This window comes from Elephantulus edwardii, unplaced genomic scaffold (genome assembly GCF_000299155.1).
Source record: "Elephantulus edwardii isolate Elephantulus edwardi_28Jun2011 unplaced genomic scaffold, EleEdw1.0 scaffold00257, whole genome shotgun sequence".
Classification (NCBI taxonomy): domain Eukaryota; kingdom Metazoa; phylum Chordata; class Mammalia; order Macroscelidea; family Macroscelididae; genus Elephantulus; species Elephantulus edwardii.
The window spans coordinates 576,418-600,456 of NW_006400007.1; the positions used below are offsets into that span (position 1 = coordinate 576,418).

Consider the following 24,039-nt stretch of genomic DNA (forward strand, 5'->3'; position numbering starts at 1 on the left):
GTCTGCGGTCAGGGAGCTCTGGCAGCCTAGTGGCAAGAAGCTGTACTGCAATCCCAAAGACACGTGGTTCAAATCTACAAGATTCTCCCACTGGAGAAGGAGGGGCAATGCCTTCTGTGCCGGTCTGATCTGACTCAATGGTACACAACAAGAAAACAAAACAATGAGGATTTTAATACTTATTTTAAAGGAACACAGCTAGCAGATGATAGAGAGGGAGAAACTATTTTAAAACTATGTAGTATACAAAATTAAGAGGAAATAGATCATTATAATTTTATTAATCAGAAGGCCCTTATATGAAAACATTTTGTATTTTGAAGTCTTGACATGCATCTGAGATTCGTGTTAGGTTTTTAGAAGCTGCCTTTCCAAAACAGTCCTCTTAACCTTAGTGCTGACTTGCGTCATATATTTTAGTGACAGCATTCCTTTTCTCGGTGGTCTGTGCAGAATATCTAATAAATTCTCAAAGAGTCTTTGTTGTTATAGATAGTTTGCAAAGATGCAATAATTAGTACCTAAATAATTGGTGTTATAAAAAAAAATCTTTACAGTGGATCTCCAGAATAAACATGACTGAGGAAGATTAGAATACCAGAAAAACTAATCCTGTCTGCAGTCCTCAGGCCTACCTGTAATAAAAAGAATGGCATGTGCATGTGAAAAGTGTGGAAATGACAATTGTTTTATTGCACACACACACACACACATCTCCCACTTCTCATAGGAGATACATGAAAATATATATGTATAGAGATATGGCCAGGAAGTTGAAAGGACCTTAGGGGTATTATGAAAAATTAATTCATCATGTTGTGTGGGCTGACAAAGAGAAAGAATTGCATCTTATAATTGTATGAAAAGGGTTTTTCATGGTTTATAAAATGTTTTTGTATTGCATGGTTAACCAGAAGGTGAGTGATTGAAATCTACCAGCTGTTCAACAGATAATCACCTCCCCATGAAGGGTTGCTATGAATCACAATTCACTTGATGACAGTGGCTTTGGTCTTAGGCTTGGTTTTGTAAATATCATCTCCCTTAGACTAAGAAGATGTCTGTTTAGTTTCTTAGATTTGGAAATCTTTTTTTCATCTATTAATGTGTAACACCTAGCTCAGGATCTGACACTAGTAGTAGGTCCTTACTGATAGGACCTGAATAGTGTTCCTTATTCAGTGAGGTAGGAGAATACTCAAGAACAAAGCAGGATTTTAACAGAGATGAAGCAGACAGAACCCTATCCATATAGTAAGCAAAGAGCATAAGGAATTGTAAAACATATACACATATACAGAGTCACTAAGCCCTTGAGTACTTAAAATCTGGTTCTTAAGAGCTAATAGAACTGGGTTATTAAAGCAGGCTGCCTTTGTAAATACCCTTAGGGCAGTTAGATCCCTATCGTATTAGCATGAATGGTAAGAGAAAGAAGCAAATTGTATTAGCAATAGTTGGAAGCATAAGTTGGCAGGAAGTCAAAATACTTAATCAGTGACCTGATTAATCATGATAATTTTTGAAAATGTCTATTTAATACAGTACTAATTATCTCATCTATGAAGTGGAACTAATAGAACCTCAATGTTACAAGGATTAAATGAAATTTAAAGAAATACTTTAGCCAAGAGTCTCTTGTCAGCTATTAGACAATGTTTCTGTGGAGTTTTTTTTTCTATAATTATATTTTATTAATTTTCATAAACATTTACAGAGATTTTGGGCTTCCACTCATTCATTGTTGCACTATTCTCTCTACCCTCCTCCCAGTTTGTTCTTGTCCAAATGCCACAGTGCTTGTCAAAGCCAGTTCTGATTAATCTTCTTTGTCAGTGTATCCTTTGCCATTCCCTATCACTCCTCCCTGAGAGAGACTTCACCCTGAGTCATAAGGAAAAGGGGATGGCGTATTCTCTTAGCTCCTTCCTGCTGAAAAGGGACGCTGTGGGTTTCAGGGTGAAGATCTTCTCTCACTACTCTAAAGGGCCCCTTTGGCAGTAGGAAACACATAGACTATTATGGAGATTGATTTTGGAATTCAGATGCACTCTTATTGATTGTGCTTGGCTGTACATGTACATATCCTTCAAGATGTATCATGGGGGTGTTGCAACCTAGAAGACACAAATTTGACTAACAAGTTATAAGTACATGAGTCCAAAAATTATGGAAAAGTAAAAGAAAAGATTCTTTCATTGTTTTACAAACCCTCCCCCAGGTCCCCTCCACCATGCAACCCTCACTCTAGTCTCCTGTGATGACAGAAATACCCAGTTACATCTCTCTTTTAGACGGTTTTCTCCCTCCTCTGTTTCAGTGCAGTATACATTATTGAACCCATCTTACTCAGTCTCTCCCCAACCCCAAGGACAGTCCCATTCTACAACAGTGGCATCATGTAATATTTGTCCTTTTGTGACTGGGATATTTCACTCAGCATAATGTTCTCCAGAGTCAACCATTTTGAATAATATTGCATGAGTTCCTTGTTTTTTAATGCAGCATAGTATTCCATTGTGCGAATATACCACAGCTTCTCTAGCCATTCGTTTGTTGATGGGCACACAGGTTGTTTCCAACTCCTTGCTATTGTGAACAAAGCTGCAATAAACATGGGTGTGCATATATCTGCTTGGATGTCAGCTATGGTCTCTTCAGGGTATATTCCCAGTAGTGGAATTGCTGGGTCAAATGGTATCTCTATTTGCAACTTTTTGAGAAAGCGCCATACTGCTTTCCACAGGGGTTGCACCATTTTACACTCCCACCAACAGTGAATCAGGGTTCCAGTTTCTCCACAACCTCGCCAGCATTTGTTGCTTGCTGTTCTGTTAAATTTTGCTATTTTGACTGGGGTGAAATGATATCTCATAGTTGTTTTCTGTGGAGTTTTAGGTACTTTACAGATCTTCTTTATGAAGCTAGATTTGTTTTTTTCTTAGAAATTTAGAAGCCTTGGCTTTCCTGATGTACCATCAGTCACCATCAGCTTGTCAGAAACTCAGCTGCTATAAACATAATGAATGAGAATGACTGTATGAAGCGCAATGTAAATTAAGGATAGTGTGAAACACAATGTATACAAACTTTGCAAACCAATGTAAAATTAAAATTAAATTTAAAAAAATCGAATGAGTTCGATGCATGTCTTTTTAAAAAATTATTATTAGATTTTTTTGTGTGTACCGTCAAATCGGATCTGACTGGTACAGTAGGAGATTGCCCCTCCTTCTCCAGCACAGCATCTGGTAGGTTCGAACCGCATACCTTTGGGATTGCAGTGCAGTTCTTGCCACAAGGCCACCAGAGCTCCCTTGAAGGTTATAATTTTTGATCCTCTGCAACAAGTGTTTCAAGTCCTTCTTACTTTCAGCAAGCAAGGTTGTGTCATCTGCATAACACAGGTTATTGATGAGTCTTCCTCTGATCCTGATCGCACATTCTTCTTCATATAGTCCAACTTTTTGTAAGATTATTAGTTCTTCATACAGATTGAATAGGTATGGAGAAAGGTATGACCCTGACACAGACCTTTCATGATTTTAACCCATGAAGGTTCCCTTGCTTTATTTGTACAATAGCTTCTTAGTCTACGTATGATTTTTTTCCCCCCTTATTGTGTACCGTTCACTGGGATCTGACTGGCACAGGAGGAGATTGCCAATGAAGCATCTGGTGAATTCGAACCACACACCTTCACGATTGCAGTGCAGCTTCTTGCCATTAGGCCATCAGAGGTCCCTTAGGAATAGATTTTGCATGAACACAATTAAATGTTCTAAAATTCCCATTCTTTTCAATATCAGCCACAATTTGTTTTGACTCACACAGTCAAATGCCTTTGCTTAGTCAATAATACAAAAATAGACATTCCTCTGGTACTCTAAAGATATTTCTTGATTTCCACATTCTTTTGGATCACCTTTTTTGGGAATGGGAACAAATATGCATCTTTTCCAGTCGGTTGATTAGGTAGATGTCTTCCAAATTTCCTCACATAGCTTAATGAACATGTCTAGGGCTGCATCTGTTTGTTGAAACATAGCAGTTGGTATCTCTTTGATTCCTGGGACCTTATTTTTTTGCTAATGCCTTCACTGTAACTTTAACAGTTTCCTTCATCATCATTGGTTCTTGATCATGTGATACTTCCTGAAATGGTTCTATGTCTGCTAATTTGTTTTCTACAGTAGCTTATGTATACCTTCCATCTTCTTGTGATGCTTTGTGGATCATTCAGGATTCTGCCCATGACATCCTTCAGTATTGAAATTTAAAACTTGAATTTGTTTTGTAGTTCTTCCAGCTTGAGAAAGGCCAAGTAGTTATTCCCCTTTTGTTTTCCAATTCCAGATCTTTGCAGAAGGTATTCTGAAGTGGTAATTTCTAAACATAAACCTTGAGAACAAGTATGAATTAATTTAGTATTAGGGAGGAAGACATGTTAAAAATGTCTATCTTATAATTCTCTATAATGGTGTCTATAATATACAAATCTTACATTTTGTACACTTTATAAACACTACCCAGATCAAGATATAACATATTCTTAGTACCGTGAAGGCTCCTGTATAATCTTCCCAGGCATTACTCAGTTGCTGCCCTCAGATAACCATAATTATATTGATTTTGCCTATTCCTTATATAATTGCATATTATGTGAAGTTGTTTCTGGATTTCCTTTCTTATAAATTATATCTGTAAGATTCATCTTTGATGTTGTCTAAAATAATATTGTACATGATTTTGATGGTCAAATGCACTATTGTTATCATGTGGCATCAAGTCAGAACCAGCTCATAGGTGACCCTCCAGCAGGTTTTGAGAGACAGTAAATTGCATGGGAGGAGATTTCCCATCCTTCTTGTGATGTAGGGTAGGTGTAGGATTCTGTGCTCCAAAGTGATTATATCAATTCATACCTCTGTTAGCAATGTACATATGTTACAGTGTCATCACACTCTTCCTAACACTTGGTAATATAAACCCTTTTAATTTTAGCTATTCTGGTAAGTGGGTAGTGGCATATCATTGTGATTTTAATTTACAATTCCCTAATGAATTTTGATCTTGAACATTTCAGACAGAGGAAATACTAGGAGAATAAAGTACAAAGTGAAGAGGAAGAGTGGGAAACTATTATCCTCATTCTTTAAATTTTTTTAATAAAATTTTTATTTTATACTGCTTTACTTACAAAATTCTATGCACTGTTTTTCACACTGGATCTTTCCCCTTTCCTTTACCTACTCCTCCCTCCACCCATCAAATTGTGCAACCCTATGATTAGCATACTTACTCCACCCATTCTCACCTCTCTGCTCCCCCACCCCTTTCATCTGCATACATGTTCTACAATAATGATCTTATACAGTATTTGTCAGTTTGGTGTTTCCTTAGAACGCTGAACATAGAAATTCCATATGACTCAGCTATACCACTGCTTGGAATATACCCTGAGAAAATGAGGACAGAGGCACAAACAGACTCGTACACCAGTATTTATAGCAGCATTAATCACCATAGCAAGGACATGGGAACAGCCCAAATGTCTAACCACATGGAATGGATTAAGACATTATGGTACATTCACACAATCAAATAATACACAGCATGCAGGAGCAATTATTTTGTAAATTATTACCTAATTTGGGAGGGACTGGACAGCATTATGCTAAGTGAACTAATTTTTTTCTTTTTAAAATTATTATTATTAATTTTAATGAAAATTTACTGAGATTTTGGATTTCCATTCATTCATTGTTGTACTTTTCTCCCTGCCCACCCCTCCCCCCCAGTACACTCGTCTCTTTGAAAAGTAAAAGAAAAATTCTTTCATTGTTTCACAATCCCTCCCCCCCAGGTCCACTCCACTATGCAGCTTTTGTTCTGGACTTCTGTCATGACAATAATACCTAATCACATATCGCTTTTAAACAGTTTTCTCCCTCATCTGTTTCAATGCAGTATACATTATTTATCCCATCTTTCTCAGTTCCCCTCCAGTCCTGATATCAGTCCTGTTTTACAACAGTGGCATTATGAAGTATTTGTCCTTTTCTGACCGAGATATTTCACTCAGCATAATGCCCTCCAGAGTCACCCATTTTGAATAATATTGTATGAGTTCCTTGTTTTTCAGTGCTGCATAGTATTCCATTGTGTGAATATACCAGAGCTTCTCTAGCCATTCGTTTGTTGATGTGCACTTAGGGTGTTTCCAACTCATTGCTGCTGTGAACAAAACTGCAATAAACATGGGTGTGCATATATCTGCTTGGGTGTGAGCTAATTTTTTTCCCCCATAATAAAAACTTTATTGAAAAAACTGTCACCAAAAGAAGTAAGTGCCACATACTTTACGAAAAACTGAAATGTTATTATATTATCATGATGGATTAACCGGAATTACTGATTGGTAAGGCTTTTTGTGACTGAAGAGAAATTCAGGAAGTCGTAGAGAGCATTAGTGTTGTTTTCTTCTGAATGAACAACCTTCTGTGAGTCTGGCTTTTCCCCCTGTGGGCTGACACAACACTGTTGAACAACCTACACAAAGAACCACTGTCTGAGCATGGCTGAAAACTGTGGTAATCTTGTAGCAACCTGGACATTTTACATCCATAAAATAAGAATTTGGGCTTTGAACTAGCCGTTTATTTTTATGCTTTTTCTTCTCATCCTCGATGGAAGGATGTATAATAAATCTCTTGCCAAAGGCATGTTGACGCTTTTCTCAAGCCCACCTCTACGAGCACAAAGACGAAACCCGAGCTAACTGCACAATCGGGTGCAACTTCCGTGAGATAATTAAAAAAAAATATTAGTTTGCATACTAAATTCATATAGTATCCTTACTCTTAAAAATTAGAAAATTATGAAGAACTTTTTTCCCAAAGAAAAAAGCAAACTGGGAGGGGGGGAAGGGGAGTAGGTAGGAAAATGTACAACAATGAATAAATGAATGGAAATACAAGTTCTTTATAAACTTTCATTAAAATCACAATTTAAAAAATTAGGAAATTGAGGCATAGAGAAATTGAATGACTTGCCTAAGTAAGTAACAGAGCTAGAATTTGAACCTAGGCAATCTAGCATCACAGTCTGTATTCTTAACCAATCATTACACTATCTTTAACCTTAGAGATGATCTTTGAATAGAATTTTGGATATGTAGGCCCAAAGTGGGAAATATACTTGTCCAAAACCATAGAGTAGTTCTTAGAAAAGCAGAAACTGGCACCTATAGCAAAGCAGGAACTGGCTCTCATAACTTTTGGTCCAGTGTTTTTTCCGTTATATTTGGTTTCCAGAATTGGAGAAATGAGGCAACATCATACTCTGATTATAAATTTAGAGTTTGGACAGTTTGTAACCTACAGTGTGATAGATGACTTTCCAAGGAAAAAATTCATTGTCAGATGGAACTGACCATCCAGTGGGGTTTTTTTGGATGCTGTAAATCACACATGAGGAGACTAACCATCCTTTTCCCAATAGAGCCGCTGGTGGATTTGAACTGCCAGATCTGGAAACATCACTCTTGAGTTAGCAGCTCAACTCTACAGACTACCCCACCAGAGCTCCCTTTCCAACATTTTACTCTGTTGTAATTTGGTTCTGACCCAAGTTGCGTACTTCCTTTTTTATTTATTTTTTCTGTTTTTGTTATTAATATTTTTAATTATCAGTATCTTTATAAATCTAGTCTTCATTTGTCTTTGGATGTTGGAAGCATTACATCAAAGAATGATAATATCAGCAAATTACTTGGATAGTACATGTTACTCATGATAAGATGAATGGAAGAAAAAGGAAGACTTTAAGTGCCATTTGTCATAATTCAGGTGTGTGTTTACTATTTATCTGTAATTTCAAATTTTTATCTCTGATGCATATAAATCTAGGAGCTTATGCTTTAGAATTGTTAATAGGTTTCTCACTGCTGTTCCTTTTATTTATCCAGTGCAGTTAAAATTGGAACTGATATGCTGGAATTGGACTGCCATATCACAAAAGATGAGCAAGTCGTAGTATCACATGATGGGAATCTAAAGAGATCAACTGGAGTGAATGTAAACATCGCTGATATCAAGTACTGTGTACGTAAAAATGCATCATAAATAAGCTCTGGACCACTAACCTTTTTAAAAACAGTGAATATAAGATGTTGCCTCAATAACAATAAAAGTAAATGATAATGATCCAATAACAAATGTCAAAGGAAATATTTAAAAATCTATTCTGACTTTCCTTTGCACTATATATACAAACTCACCTATATGGACTTCTTTTTAGAAATACTCTTATGTTGTTGTAGTTGTTAGTTGCCAATGAGTGGACTATGACTCCAGGCAGGCCTTTCAATGACAGATCTGAACCTTGCCCTGTCTTGTGTCATCCTCACCATCTCGTCACAGTTGAGCCCATTGTTAAGGTGTCTGTGTTAATCTATCTCCTTGAGAGTCATCCCCTCCTTTGCTGACATTCTGCTTTTCCAAGTATGATGTCCTTCTCTCAGGACTTTACCCTTCCAGCAACAAGCCTATAGTATGTGAGATGATGTTTCACCATCCTTCCTTCTTGTTACCACCAATATTTTAATAAACTATAAATTTTAATAAATATTTTTTTCTAAAGTCCTCAAAGATAAAACTATAGGAATTCAACTTGCTTGACACAGTCTATAGTTTCTTCAGATTAAAGATAAAAATTAGTTAAAAATTAGTTTTAATCCAAGTATTATAAGAATAGATTCTTTAAAAATCTGATTATAATAAATCATATAAATCTGGTTTATATGCTTATTATAGTAAATTCTGAAAAATAAAATTAATTTACTACCAAAAGAATGTAATGCTTTGTGGTTTTTATATAGTTGTGATCTGTGTATTTTGTATTTTGTGTTTTAAAAAATATTTTAATTTTACAGTGTGGAAACTGCTTTCCATCAACATTTGAAATGACTGTGTATCATTTCATTCAGTGAGTGTATTGTTACACTTTAACCATTCCTCTGTTGTTGGGCATTTGGACTAGTTCTAAATTTTTACTATTGTACATGACATTGCATTGAGCATCTTTGTGTTTAAAGATAAAGCTGTCTCTAAATTTTTACTTAATACTTATATAAAGTTCTTAAAGATATATTTCTAAATCTATATATTAAAATATTTTTATGTTTACTAAAAGTATGGTATAAAGTTGCTTTGTATTTAAAATTAACTTTCTAAAAGCCTCTCAGAAGGGAAGTTACTGGGTAAAGATTAGGAGTATTTTAGAGTCTTAATATAGATTGTCAGTTGCTATTGTCAGCTTACTTTTTTAAAGAATTTAGAAGAGTTCTAATATCACACCAAAAGAACTAGCTGGTGTTGGCAAATACTGCTGACCTCTCTGAAATGGATCACAGAGAAGGACACTGACATTGTTGGAGAAAAAATTGAAACTAAACACAAAATCATTTTAAAAAACCAACCACCCAAGTCTTACTGATCCAGTAGGCTGGTGGAATCCCCAAGACTATGGTCCTTGACACCCTTTAAGCCTGAAATGACAGTTACTCTCTTGACTCAACTTCCGCCTAAACAATTGTTATTATTATTGTTAGTTGATGTTGAGTCAAGTATGACCCATAGCAACTATATGAACAGATCTGAACCCTGTCCTATGCTTGTCCTGTACCATCCTTATAATCTCTGACATACTTGAGTTTATTGCTGCGTTCACTGTGTTAATCTATCTGGTTCAGGCTCTTCCTCTCTCTTGCCAATCCTCCATCTTTCTAATCATGATATCCCTCTCCAAGCAATAACCTCTCCTAACAGTATGCCCAAAGTATGTGAGATGAGACATTATTTTTGTCTCCAACAAACACTTTGGCTGTACCTTCTCCAGGACTCATCCATTTGTTCTTTTGGCAGTCCATGGGATACCCAGTACTCTCCTCCAGTACCATAACTCAAGGCATCAGTTTTCCTTATGTTATCCTTATTCATTGTTCAAATCTCAGATCATGACCTCAGTTAGGCACCCTAGTTCTTAAACTGACATCATTGTTCCTCAAAGATTGGAAGAGGTCCCTGACTACAGATTTTTCTGGAACAGTATGTTTCCTGATCTCCTTGCCTCTTGATACTAAGGGTGTTGATTGTGGACCCAAGTAAGATGAAATCATTGACAGTTTTAATCTACTCTCCATCTGTCATGATGTCGCCTATTGGTCCAGTGAGAATTTTTGTTTTCTTGACATTTCGATGCAATCCATATTAAAGGCTATATTCTTTGATCTTCTGCAGCAAGCATTTCAAGTCTTTCTCACTTTTAGCAAGCAGGATTGTGTCGTCTGCGTAATGCTGGTTGTTGATGAGTCTTCTCTGATCCTGATACCACATTCTTCTTCATAGAGTTAGTTTCTCAAATAATTTGCTCAGCATACAGATTGAATGAGTATGGAGAGAGTTACTGATGCATCCTAATACACATCTTTGTTATTTTAAACCACGTATTGTTCCACAACAGCCTCTTGGTCTAGGGATAGATTTCACATAAGCACAATTAATTGTCTAGTATTCCTATTCTTCTCAATGTTAACCATAATTTGGTACAATCTACACAGTCAAATGGCTTTGCATAGTCAATAAAGCAAAAATAAACATTCTTCTAGTATTCTTGGCTTTCAGCCAGGATCCATTTGGCATCTTCAGTGATATCCCTGGTGCCACAGCCTCTTCTAAATCCAGATTGAATTTCTAGCAATTCTCTATGTTCTGTTCTAGCAATTTTTAAATTATCTTCAGCAGTACTTTGCTTGTGTGAAATTAAGGATATTATTGGATAGTTTATAGATTCTTTTGGATCACCTTTCTTGGGAATGGGAACAAATATGGATCTCTTTATGGAGGTCCATAATATGGAACAAACATGATCTGTGCTAGGAAATTTGGAGGACAGCTGTCTGACTGAATAAGTGAAAGAGATCCATGTTTCTTTCAGTCGAACAGTAGACAGGCCTATATATGTTTTGGAGAGAGTGTAACTGAAGCACTCCTAAGAGGCAAGAGTGGTGAAACTTCATCTTACATAGTTTGGGCATGCTGTTAACAGAGGCCAGTCTTTGGAAAAAGATAGCATGTTTGGAAGATGGAGGGCCAGCAAAAGAGAAGACTCTTAACGAAATGGATTGACACGGACTGTAATATGGGATCAAGTATGCCAGAAGATAAGGATGACAAGGGATAGGCAAAGCTCAGATCTCTTGTTCATGAGGTCACTGTGAGTCATAATCAACTTGATGTCACATAACAAGAACAACAGTGTTAATCTGTAGGAAGCTGCACTGCTGTTCCAAAGGCTGAACCGCTCTGATGGTTTGGATCCACCAGCAGCTCCAGAAAAGATAAACAATCTTCTCTCATATGATTTATAACATCAGAAATCAAATGGAGGGTCAGCTATGAGTTGGTTATGTCTTGATGGGAATGAAATAAGATGACAACACCAAGGTGGAACACACTGTTTATAACAACAGTCAGCTGTACTAGATAAAAAAGGCAGCATTTGCCCAGCAATAAAGCTCAGAAAGCAGGAAAAAAGGGTAGGAAAGAAGGTACATTTTAAACACAGGAAGGCAGTGGGAAGAGTGCTTTCACAATGTGAAGATTATAATTAGTGTCACCAGTAATTTGTATATGAATTGTGGAATGCAAAACCACTGTGCCTTGTAAACTTTCAAACCACAATGATTTTTTTTTTAAAAAAAGCTTTAATTAATGACCAATAGATTTTGGAAAATTCCTATTTTGCTGTACCTTTGCCATGATCAAGCATTATAAGTAGACCTCAAATTTACTAACTTTAATGAAAATGTCTTCATGTATTAGTTGAGTTTTTCTCAACTAATTTTTCTCTGTGATAGCAATTTCTTTTTTATTGAATTGTCTATATTTGACATTTGCATGTTAATACCTTTGTGGAAAGAATAAAATTTTTTTCCTCATAGGTGAGGAAGTAAGTAAGTATAGAGAATAATTCCACAGATTTACATTATTGGAAACCTCTTTCCTATAGGGTCTCTCTTTTAAATAGACCTGAACTTGATCTTGCAGAGTGTGGGAGAATTTCTGCTCAAGTTTACATTTACTCTATGTCAATTTATGTAGTATTTAGTTCTTGTGTTTTGAAGAAGCAAGTCTTTATTTTCTGCCTTAATGTAAACACTAAAATGCTTTTATTTTTTTGAGAGCTTACTTTTCTTTTAATATCTTTTGAAGGAGCTCCCACCTTACCTGGGGAAATTGGATGTCACATTTCAAAAAGGTAATGTTTTCCATTTTTTCTTGAAATATATCCATTAAAGAGTATTTCTTTATCTTGAGAAGCAGATATACATGTGTGTTCTCTTGTCACAGTAATTTCTGGCTAAAAGTCCTGCAGTCAACTTCTGTTCTCTTAGCTCTGCAAATCTAAAACCTTGATGGTCATCTGACTCTGAGATGATTGTGCCCAAAGATTTAACTAACTCATTTTTCTTGGTTTACATACAACTCATTTGAACTTGAGTACTAATGTTAATAAGAATTTCACATATTATTAGGGATATTTTGAAACCTTAAAATCTAGAATACTACTATGACTTGTAATAATCTTTTCTCTTAATTGTGAAAAAGAATAGATGAAAAGGAATTGGAAGGACTCCTTTCAGATCCTCAGTGATTCTGTAACATTTAATTCTATGTGACTTCTTGTCATTAGGTGTCAGTGAGTTAAGCATGACTAATAATGACCCTATGAATCACAGATCAGAACCCTTTCCCAACCTATGCCATCTGCATCATCCCTGACATACTTGACCCATTGCTGAAGTCACTGTGTCAATCCGTCTCAAGGATCTTCCTCTCTTTTGTTGATCCTCTACTTTTCCAAGCATGATTTATTTATTCTTTTTTCTGAGGAATAGCCCTTCCTAGCAACATGACCAAAGTATGTGTGAGATGAAACTTTGCCACCCTTGCTTCCAAGGAGCATTTGGGCTGCATTTTATCCAAGACATATCTATGTGGCTTAGCTGCTCCATATTTTGAATTTATTACCATACCACTGTATATTTCAAGTCATCTTCACTTTTAAAATCATCAACACAGGGATAATTTTCTTTTGAAGCATTATTTCACACTAAGATACACATTTCTTGCCCCAATTCTTACTTATTACAGGTTAGAATAAGCTATATCACCTTGAAATACAGGTGTTGAGCAAGTTTATAGAAGTTGTGTTTGAGTAATTCAAATGCATATGTCAGTAAAACTATAAGATACTACTCATGGCATGGACTTTGGTATGACTTGCAAATAGCTTTGACTGGAACAATACCAAGAATCTCTTACCAAATCTCTTATCAAAAGGAATTAACTGCTAAGTGAACTAGATTTAAAATGGGGTAAAAAATAAACAAAAAAATAAAAAAAATTGGGCGTTATAATTATTCCGTGGCAGAAAAACTTTAGAAAGAAAAAAAAATTGGAAAATAGTTTAAATTAGCAACAATGGACTTAAACAGCAGCATAAGCTGTGAGGATGGTGCAGGATTGGGGCAGGGTTTTGTTCTGTGGTACATAAGGTTGCTTGGAGTTGGAGCTGATTCCTTGGCATCTAACTTCACCACCAAAAGATGATTACGGAATCCTGGTGGCATAGCACATTATATGTTGGATTGCTAACCAAAAGGGTTGATGGTTGGAATTCACCAGCCACTCCACTGGAAAAAGATAAGTAAGATCATCTGTTGCTATTAAAAGTTAAAGCCTCTTAAATACAATGGAGGGTCACTGTCAATTGGAATTGACTTGACAGCCGTGGGCTTACAACAATGTAAAAGATGTTTGAGTCTGATGTGTCTTTGATTTTACCATATGAGTAAGACTCATTAAACTGTTAGTTTGAGAAAACACTTTTTCATTAACAGAATTATACTTGCTAAGCAATCTTGATATTTATGTTAGCTGTGGACATGAAGTAAAAATTTCTTTTTCCCTTCGTACTGCAGAATCAAAGTCCACAGAGATTAATATATCTTTTGAAGGGAGAAAAAAAATAGAATAATTTATTGCTGGTTTTATATCTCCCTCATAAAGTCATAAAACTTTATAATAATTGTGAATAAACCTTTGGAATAATTTAATCTTATCTCTTCCTGTTATAGGGAGGGAAACTGAGGCCTAAAGATCAACTTGATCAGGATCATACTACAAGTAAACAGTAGAAGTAGAGTTTTAAATTAAGCCTCCTTCTTTCCAGACCAATTCGGCTACACCATTCTGCTCCTCAATTGAAAAGTTTTTTCAGCTACCACATTAATCACAATATCTTGTACTCTTCAAATTTTGGACAATTATAATGAGTAATAAACTCTCATTCCTACTGCATTTAATCATAACTATTCTTCAAATGTATAAATTCACTCACGCTCATTGCCATCAATTTAAGACTGACTCAGAGCTGATGCTTCATTGGGTTTCTGAGGCTGTAAATTGCAAGGGAGATTGCTAGTCTTTCTCCCTCAGAACCACTAGTGAATTTGAACTGCCAGAGAGGTGCAGTCTTTTACACGTATGTAAGTAAATAATATAACAGAATGTACAAAGATTTGGAATTAGCAAACCAAAAGAGAAGAACACACTTGACATATACCAAATGGAAAGAACTGAAGAATAACTGCAAGCCTCTAATTGTAATACTGAGGAGTCTGTGGGAAAATATTGAATAATGCAGGAATCATCAAAAGAAGGTGGAAAGAATACACAAAGTCACTGTACCAAAAATAATTGGTTAACACTTAATCTTTTCAGGAAGTAGCAAATGATTAAGAACCATTGCTACTGAACGAAGAAGTTCAAGCTGCACAGAAGGTATTGACAAATAAATAAAGTTCCAGGAATTGACAGAATATGAATTTAGGTGTTACAGTCCACAGATACGCCCTGAACATGCTTACTAGTCTAGGCCATGAAATTTGGAAGATAGCTACCTGACTAACTGATTTGTGACCATTGCGGCGGTGGTGTGTGTGGAAGGGTGATCCAGCAGAGTGCAGAAAATACTGAATATCATCAATATCACAGGCAAGTAAATTCTTGCAAATACTATTTTAAAAATGGCTGGAGCACTATACAGAACTTCAAGAGAGGGAACTTCTGGAAATACTAGCTGCATTAAGAAGAGGCCCTGAATAAATATCTTACTGATACCAGATAGATCTTGACTGAAAGCGGAGAATACAAGAAAGATATGGGTTTGTTGTTTTTTTTTTTATATGCAAAGGCATTTGATTGTGTGGAATATAATGTTTTATGGATAACATTGTGAAATATGGGCATTCTGGAACATTTAATTGTGTTCATAGGCCTATACATAGACCAAGGAACAGTCATTCAGGCAGAACAAGGGTATATAGCATGATTTAAAATCAGGAAAGGTGTGCATCAGGGTGGTATGCTATCTTCATACCTATTTAATCTGTGCGCTGAGCAAATAGTTGGAGAAACCAATCTGTATGAAGAAGAATGTAGTATCAGGATTAAAGGAAGACACATAAGCAACTTGAATTATGCAAATGACACAACCTTGCTTATAGAAAGTAAGGAAGACTTGAAGCATTTGCTGAACAAGGTCAAAGACTGCAATATGGATTAAATCTCAACATCAAGAAAATAAAAATCCTTACCACTGGACCTATAGGCAACATCATGATAGTGCAAAATAGATTGATGTTGCCAGTGACTTAATTTTACTTGGGTTTATACAGTCAAGTGAATCATTTTACTTCATTTCCACAATCACCACCATAGACACAGCAGCCAAGAAATCAAAAGACGTATTTATTGCATTGACAAATCTACTGTCAAAGACCTGTTTAAAGTACAAAAAGCAAGGGTATCTTTTTTAAGCCTAACATATGCCTCATGCAAGCAAATAGTATTTTCATGTGGAAACTAGTCAAGGAATATGGAAGACCAGAGAAGAATTGATGCCTTTGAAATGTGATGTTGGCAAAGAGTGTTGAATATAGCATAGACTGTCTCAAAACAGCAAGTGCTCCCTAGAGGCAAGGATGGTAAAACTTTGTTTCACGTACTTCCACATATGTTGTCAGGAGGTCTCAGCCCTTGGAAAAAAGGCATTATTCTTTTTTAAAATAGAAGATGAGCAAAAGAGTGGAAGACTGTCAATGAGATGAATTGACAGTGACTACAACAATGGGCATGAACATAGTGGAGACTGGAGAATGGTGCAGGCAGGATAGGGTAAAGTTGTTCATAGTCTCACCAGGAGTTGTGGTTGACTTGGTGGTACCTAACAGCAAACCTGTGTAACCTATGTAAACCTTTTTTGTTGTTGGATGCTGTTTAGTCAGTTCTTAATCATACTAACCTCTTGATAGAACAGTATGAAACACTGTCTGGTCCTGTGCCATTCTTGCACTCGTCTGTATCTTTGAGCACATTATTGTATTCATGATGTCAGTCCTTCTTGAAGTTTCCTCTTTTTGCTGACCCTCTACATGAATGATATTTTTGTAATATATATAATATGGTGTAAAAACTTGATATTCAGAAAGTTGCTCTGGTTTGTTAGTTTATTTTAACTCTATTCCCTTGCTCACAACTTGTCATCATTTTTCTTTAAGTAATAAGTTAGGTATTGTGTTGCTAACCAACAGGTCAACAGTTCAAACTCACCAACCGCTCTATGGAAGAAAGATGAAACCATTGCCTCCTGTTAAGATTTACAACCTTACAAATCCAATGGAAGGTTACCAAGTTGTAAATGATATGGTAGCTGCGGGCTTATAAGTTTTTAGAGACCTAAATGTCAGCCCTCTTGCTCTCTTGCTGTTGTTATGTTCCATTGAGTTGGAACTGACCCATAGCTGACCCTCCAGCAGGTTTTCAGAGGCAGTTAATAGTATGGGAGGAGATTGTCCATTTTTCTCTCAGGGAACGGTTAGTGGCTGCGAACCATGGGCCTTTGGGATTGCAGCACAGCTTCTTACCACTAGGCCACCAGAGTTGGTTCCCTATTTTAATGGAGTAGTAACCTTCTCTTTTAAAATGTTGCGTGGTAGACCATGTGCTATGTTAAAAAGTAAATAAAAAGACTCTCTCTCATTACCTTCTAGTTGGAACTGAGTCATAGCGGACCCTCCTGTGGGTTTTCAAGGCAGTAAATCCTGTGGAGGAGATTGTTCATCTTTTTAATGCTGAGCCACTGGTGGATTCAGACACTAGAGAGATAGGACCTTTGGGTTAACAACACAGCTTCCTACAGGCCACCAGGGCTCCCAAATGTAAAGAAGGAATGTGAAAAGGTTGCTCTTTTTCCCCACAAAGGTTTGTTGTTGTTGTTGTTGTTATTATTAAAAGGTTTGCTATTTGAAAGTCCTCTTTTCTCAGGAAAATAGGTAATTTGAATAATCTCAGATTGACAATGATTGTTAGTTCTGGTGTACTATAGGGGTCACTTTACACATTACACCACCCAACAGTCCTGTTACATACTCTTGGACTATTACCCTTGGTTTAATTTGCTGGTTCTACCCCCTTCCCCGCCCCAGTTTTCCTCTTTCTTTCCTGTGGTTTCCCAACTCCCAGCTGATTTTCTTCAGCCAAGAACAATACTAGACCTATTTCCTTTTCTAAACTGCAGGTGAGCTCAGGCATCTAATTTAAATAGCTTCACATCTCTTTAGCACACAGTTTGTGTTTTAGGACACATTTAAATTTCCCTGTTCTCCCACTTTTAGAGGCAGTCTGGTGGTCTACTAGGTAAGGAGCTGCACTGCCAACCCAAAAGCAGAGGATTCAAGTCTTCCACCCACTCCTCAGGAGAAAAATGAGTGCTCTCCTCCTGTGTTACTTACAGCTTCTGAAAACCTGCAGGAGGGCCAGCTAGGAGTTGGTTTCAACTTGATGGCAATAAGTTTGAGGGATTTTTTAGGCTTTTATTAATAATCTTTATTGTTTAATAGTCAGTTCACTGCTCCAAAGTTGATTCTATCCTGTTCATGTGATTCCTCCCCCCTCTTTTAATCCCTCCATGCATTTTATTTTAGTGTGAATAGGTATTGCTTCTTGTCAATCCTCTTTGACTGCTTAATCAATTTTTCACAATTACATGTTAAAAAGTTTTTTTTGCTTAACTAGAACAGTGCTACCATAGAACCTCCTACACGTGATGGCGATGTTCTGTATCTGATCATACAGTACAACCAAAAGACATAGAAGGCCATGGAGCACTTTAAATGTGCCTGTTGCAATTTAAAGGAACTCATTTTTTAACTTTATTTAATTTTAATTTAAATAGCCCCATGTGGCCCAATACTCTTAGAGTAGTTTGAATGGTTAACACTCTGAGCTGCTAACCCAGAGGTGCCTTGGAAGAAAGACATGATCATCTACTGAAAAAGTAACCATTGTAAACTCTGAGGAGCAGTTCTGGTCTGACACACATGTCGTTTCCATGAATGAGAATTAACAGCATTGATTCTACTGTAGCTGACTTTTTCTGTGACTAATGGCTGCTCTTTGAGCCAAGCAGAACTAAAATACTGTGTTCTGATTTTTTTTTAGCTTACAAATTACAGAAACTAGTGTGTGTGTGTCAATATGAAAATACTTATTTTTGTGTATATAAAAGATCAAGTTCAAGGGGAGCTCTGGTGGCCTAGTGGCAAGAAGCTGCACTGCAATCCCAGAGATAATGCGGTTCGAATCCACCAGATCCTCTGCTGGAGAAGGAGGGGCAATCTCCTCCTGTACCAGTCAGATCTGGTTTGATGGTATAGACACACACAAAATAATAAATTTTTTAAAAAAATTTAAAAAAAAGATCAAGTTCAGATTTGCAAACACTATATTAAATCATGCATAAGAAAGAGTAGAGGACCAAATGGTCAAAATAGTTATGTAGAGGTTGTAGTAGGATTTTAGATGATTTTTCTACTCTTAATTTTTTTTTATTTGAAAGCTTCCAAAGCAAATTGGTAATGATTTATGCACATTTTTATTCATAACATTGGTTGCTGTTTTCACCATGTAATAACATTCTTCCTACCTCCTTCCAGAGTTTATCATTTCCATTCATCCTTTCCTCACTCTTTCTACTTCTAAGCTTCATCCATAAGTAAATGCTGTACTTTGATCTCTTATTGCTGGTTGACCTAGGATCCCTCTGGTATTATTATGTACATTGTAGGTCTATAGTTCAGCTGAAAGCTTGAAGGTTGACCACAGAGATGGTTTAAAGGACAACTAAGGGCCATAGCTCTTTCGTTTTGTTGTTTGGGGTTTTTTTTTAGGGCCATAGTCTTGAGGGTTCCACTAGTCTCTAATTGATCTGTAAGCCTGAGCTCTTTTTTTCTTTTGTTCTTTTCTTTTTTTTTTAGTTTCTTGCACATTTTTTCTCCCACTCTATCCAGAACTTCCAACATTGATCCTTTTCAGAGTTGTCAGTGGTGGTTGCTGGATACTATCTAGTTCTTCTGATCTCACAGAAGTGGGTTTATGTTAATGTTTTCATGCATCTCCGATTTTCTTCATCTTTCTGTTCTGGTTAGGTAGAGACCAATGTTATTGTTGTTATGGGCCTTCAAGTCAACTACGAGTCATAGTGACCTGTGAACAGTGGCTCTGAACCTTGCCCTGTTCTAAGCCAACCTCACCATCAGATTCTATTGCTACAGTCACTGTGTCAGTTCATCTCATGTAGGTTTTTCTTCTCTTGCACTGACTTTCTACCCTTCCAAGCATGATGCTCCTCTTCAAGGATTGACCTCTTCTGACAACATACCCCAAGTATGTGTGATAAGGAGTTTCAAAATTCTTGCTTCCAAGAATCAACCTGGTCTCTGTCTCTCCAGGACAGGCCTATTTATTATCTTGGCAGAACTTCAAGGCATTGATTCTAATTCTCTCATCCTTAGCCATTGTCCAGCTCTCAAATGCATAGCAAGCAATTGAGAAGACCAATGCTTGGATCAGGCACACCTTAGTCTCTAGACTGATATAATTGTTTTCCAGCATTCTGGAGAGGTCATCTTTTGATTTTTTATTTTTTTTTTAGAGTTACAACTCCATCTTTATTTAAGCCTTATGTGCCTCCTTAGCGTTTTCCACCAACTCGGGGAGCAGAAACTTTCACAGGCTTCACAATTTTTTGTTTAGGCGCTGCTTTTGTGGGAGCCTTAGTAGCAGCCATTGCAGTCTTTTTAGATGCTTGTTTAGCCTTTTTTGCTTCCTTGGCAGCCCTGATAGCCTGTTCTCGTTGAGCCTTTCTAACTTCAGGTTTTTGATTCCTCTTGGCCATTATATCAGCAAGAGATGCACCAGTGATGGCCCTTTGGAATTTGACTGCTCGGTGGGTTCTTTTCTTTTGAATTTCTTCCGACTGGCCCTTTTTGTGCTTCCTTCTGTAAAGGATAGTCCAATTGATCTGCCGTGGATTCCTTTTGGAAAGGAAAGCTGACTCGCATTTTGCATTAAGAAACTGGAACACCTTTCCGTCGGTCCTGGTGTAGCGCCTCCCGTGCCCGGGGTAGAACTTGTACCCGCTGAAACTGCACAGCTCGACCTTCATGGCTGCAGCTTCAGCGAAACTGGGAAAATGGCGAAGAGCATCTTTTGATTTTTTTTTTACTGCTGATGCCAAGGGTATTGATTGTGGGTCTGAACAAGATGAAGTCATTAACAACTTCAGTCTACGGGGAGCTCTGGTGGCCTAGCGGCAAGCAGCTGCAACTACAATCCCAGAGGCGCATGGTTCGAATCCACCAGATGCTCTGCCAGGGAAAGAGGGACAATCTCCTCCTGTACCAGTCAGATCTGATTTGACGGTACATGCACACACACACAAAAAAGATAAAATTAAAAAAAAAAACACAAAACAACTTCTGTCTTTTCTCCATCTGTCATGTTGTTCCCTGTTGGCCCAGTGGTGACTGTGCTCTTGCAAAACCTATACCTAAACCAAGAAGGTAAAAGAGAGAGACCAGTAGTTGCACCTTAGTTAGCGACTCACAAACTTTTAAGTCCTGAATTGCCACTTACTAAAGTAGCATGTAGAATATGGTCTTTGTAGATTATGTTATGCTGGTTGGCCTTGATGTCCCATGAGACTATGGTCCTCAGCTCTAAACCCAGCAGCTCATTCTCTTGGATATTTTGAGTATGACTAAGACACTTTCATAAATTTGGCCCTTTTTTCCTTAGGTACCATCAGGATGATTGCAACACAGAATGACTCTGTACAGCAGAACAAAACACTGCCCAGTGTCCCTAGTTTTCCCCTGCAGGGACTGGCCTTTTCTCATAACATGACCAATATATGTGAGACAGAGTTTTACCATCTTTCCTTCTAAGGAACATTCTACCTGTACTTCTTCTAAGATGGATTTGTTTGGTTTTTGTCCATAGTATATTCTGTATTCTTTGCAGTATAAAAATTAAGAGGCATCAGTAATTTTTCAATATTCTTTATTCATTGTCCAGCTTTCACATGCATATTGGGTGGTTGGAGAACAGCATGGCTTGAGTGAGGGGCATCTTAATCTTTAAAGTGAGATCCTTGCTTTTTTTAGCACTTTAAAGAGCTTCTTGACAACAGATCTGCCTAATGTTATATGGACTTTGATGAGTGCTGCCTGGGCATTGTAAATTCAAGCAAAATTAAATCTGACAATTTCAATCTTTTCTCCATTTATCCTGATGCTGTTTGTTGGTCTAGTTGTAAGGATTCTTATTGTTGTTGAATTTTACTCTGTACTGAAGGGTATAGTGTTTGATCTTCATCACTTCAAATATTTTTCCTTTTCAGCATACCAGGTTGTTTCAGTAAGCAAGGTTGTGTCACATATCACAGGGTTTTCAGGGTTTTGATGAGTAGTCCTTCAATCCATATGCCATGTTCTTTATATAGTCCAGTTTCTCAGATGATCTGATCAGTATGCAAATTGAGTAAGTATGGTGAAAGGATAGGACCTGACACACCGTTTTCCTCATGTTACACCAGGTACTTTTTACTGTACTAAATGCTCTATCTGGATGTGTTTTCAGTGCATATAAATGCATGTGTGGAAATATCCTATATGTATTTGTAAGTGTAGCACCATTCTCTTTCCCACTCCTGTTTGCTTGTGTGCTTGTCTGCATATTCTCTATACTTTTCATAATTAGTGATTGTCCTACAACTTTTCTAATCATTAAAAAAAGTAAAAACTATCTTTTAAAAGAACATTTAAAATCTTGCTTTCTCAGCATGCCACTGTGAAGGAAAAGATAACCGAATTCCATTACTGAAGGAAGTTTTTGAGGCCTTTCCTAACACTCCTATTAACATCGATATCAAAGTCAACAACAGTATGCTGATTAAGAAGGTACTTAAGGCATTGCCTCTTCTGGGTGTGTTGCATCAATTTTCAAAAACTAAGAATAGAATAGGTGACTGCACAGTTTGTTCATGTTGAAGGAAATATGATACTGAAGAGATCAGTATTGTTTTAAGTAATGCCCTCTAGAAGAGATAAATCTATTTTAGGAAGCTATTTCAGAGAGAGCTATTGTGCCTGAGACATGAAGAAAAATTAACCTCTGTGAACCAATCATACTGGCATTTATATAATTCTTATTTAACTTGTTTCATTTTAATTTTTTAAATTATAACCTAAAATAGTTACATAATAATATATTGGGTACTGATAAAATAGAAATAATTTCTTCTACTCTATGAAGTATCTGTATCTACGTAGAGATCCTTCCAAAATCTTATACTATCCCTCACAAATAGGTAGCCACAGTTTGCTTTTGAACTGAATAGAAATGGATTAACAAATATATGTTCATAAAGTTACAAATTTTCACTTACAGGTTTCTGAATTGGTGAAGCAGTACAAACGAGAACACATAACCGTGTGGGGTAATGCCAGTTATGAAATTGTGGAAAAGTGCTACAAAGAGGTAAGTCTTCCCCTAAAAAAAACCAAACAAACCAAAAAAAACCCACCAAAGTATCTTTGTTACTGTGTATGTCTAAAAGTGATAAGAAATTACAATAGAAAGAAATTACAATAAATATTTTTTTAAATGTTATTATTTTTTTTCTTGTACCGTCAAATCAGATCTGACTGGTATAGGAGGAGATTGTTCCTCCTTCTCCAGCAGAGCATCTGGTGCATTTGAACCATGCACCTCTTGGATTGCAGTGCAGCTTCTTGCCACTAGGCCACCAGAGCTCACCAACAATGAATATTTTTAAAAATTTCTCCAGAGTCTTATTGCAAATACAGATGGTACTGGCTAGAAGTAACTAATGAGATGTGAACTAATAGACATAATGGAGTAGAACTTTGGTATTTAATTTGTACTCTCTTTATCTCATTTCTCATGCTTGTTAACTTTTCCAAGATTAAAGAGTTCTGGTAACCTACTCCATAGCTTTTGTGGTCTAGTGGTAAGGAGTTGTGCTGCCAACTCAAAGACACATAGTTCAAATCCACTGGCTGCTTAGTGGGAGAAGGATGGAAAGCTTCCTCCCATGTGACTTACTGTCTCTGGAAACCTGCTTGTGAAAGAAGCACAGGAGAAGGAAACAATACATAGGGGCACAGGGCCCGCAGTGTCTTTCTGAAAGGGCCAGAGGGAGTAAGAATTGTCTAGCCCCTCACCGCCCCAGAACAGAAAGCAGAGAAAGAGCCCATAGCCCAGCCCCATGGTGCCTCTAGAGCCACACCATCAGCAAGAGGTTTCATTTATTCATTGCTGACTTACAGACTTTACTCACAGTTGTGTTACCAAGAAAGGAATTTATTAGGGAAGTAAGTTGGAGAGTGGGGGAGGCAAAGAATATCACCCAGTGCAAATCCAGTTGTTAGTCTATTAGTCCCAAGCCAGGAAGTAGCTAAGAGAATACGCCATCCCCTTTTCCTTATGACTCAGGGTGAAGTCTCTCTCAGGGAGGAGTGATAGGGAATGGCAAAGGACACACTGA

General features: G+C 37.0%; 1 protein-coding gene across 1 annotated transcript in view; it reads left to right on the forward strand.

Moving 5' to 3' along the window:
- The window catches only part of GDPD1 (glycerophosphodiester phosphodiesterase domain containing 1), a 56,878-nt gene that overhangs the window by 17,508 nt on the left and 15,331 nt on the right, over positions 1 to 24,039 (forward strand). The window contains exons 3-6 of the mRNA XM_006899434.1: positions 7,970 to 8,105; positions 12,276 to 12,321; positions 22,311 to 22,429; positions 22,920 to 23,009. Of these exons, the coding sequence (XP_006899496.1) occupies positions 7,970 to 8,105; positions 12,276 to 12,321; positions 22,311 to 22,429; positions 22,920 to 23,009 (391 nt within the window). The remainder of the gene's footprint in view (positions 1 to 7,969; positions 8,106 to 12,275; positions 12,322 to 22,310; positions 22,430 to 22,919; positions 23,010 to 24,039) is intronic.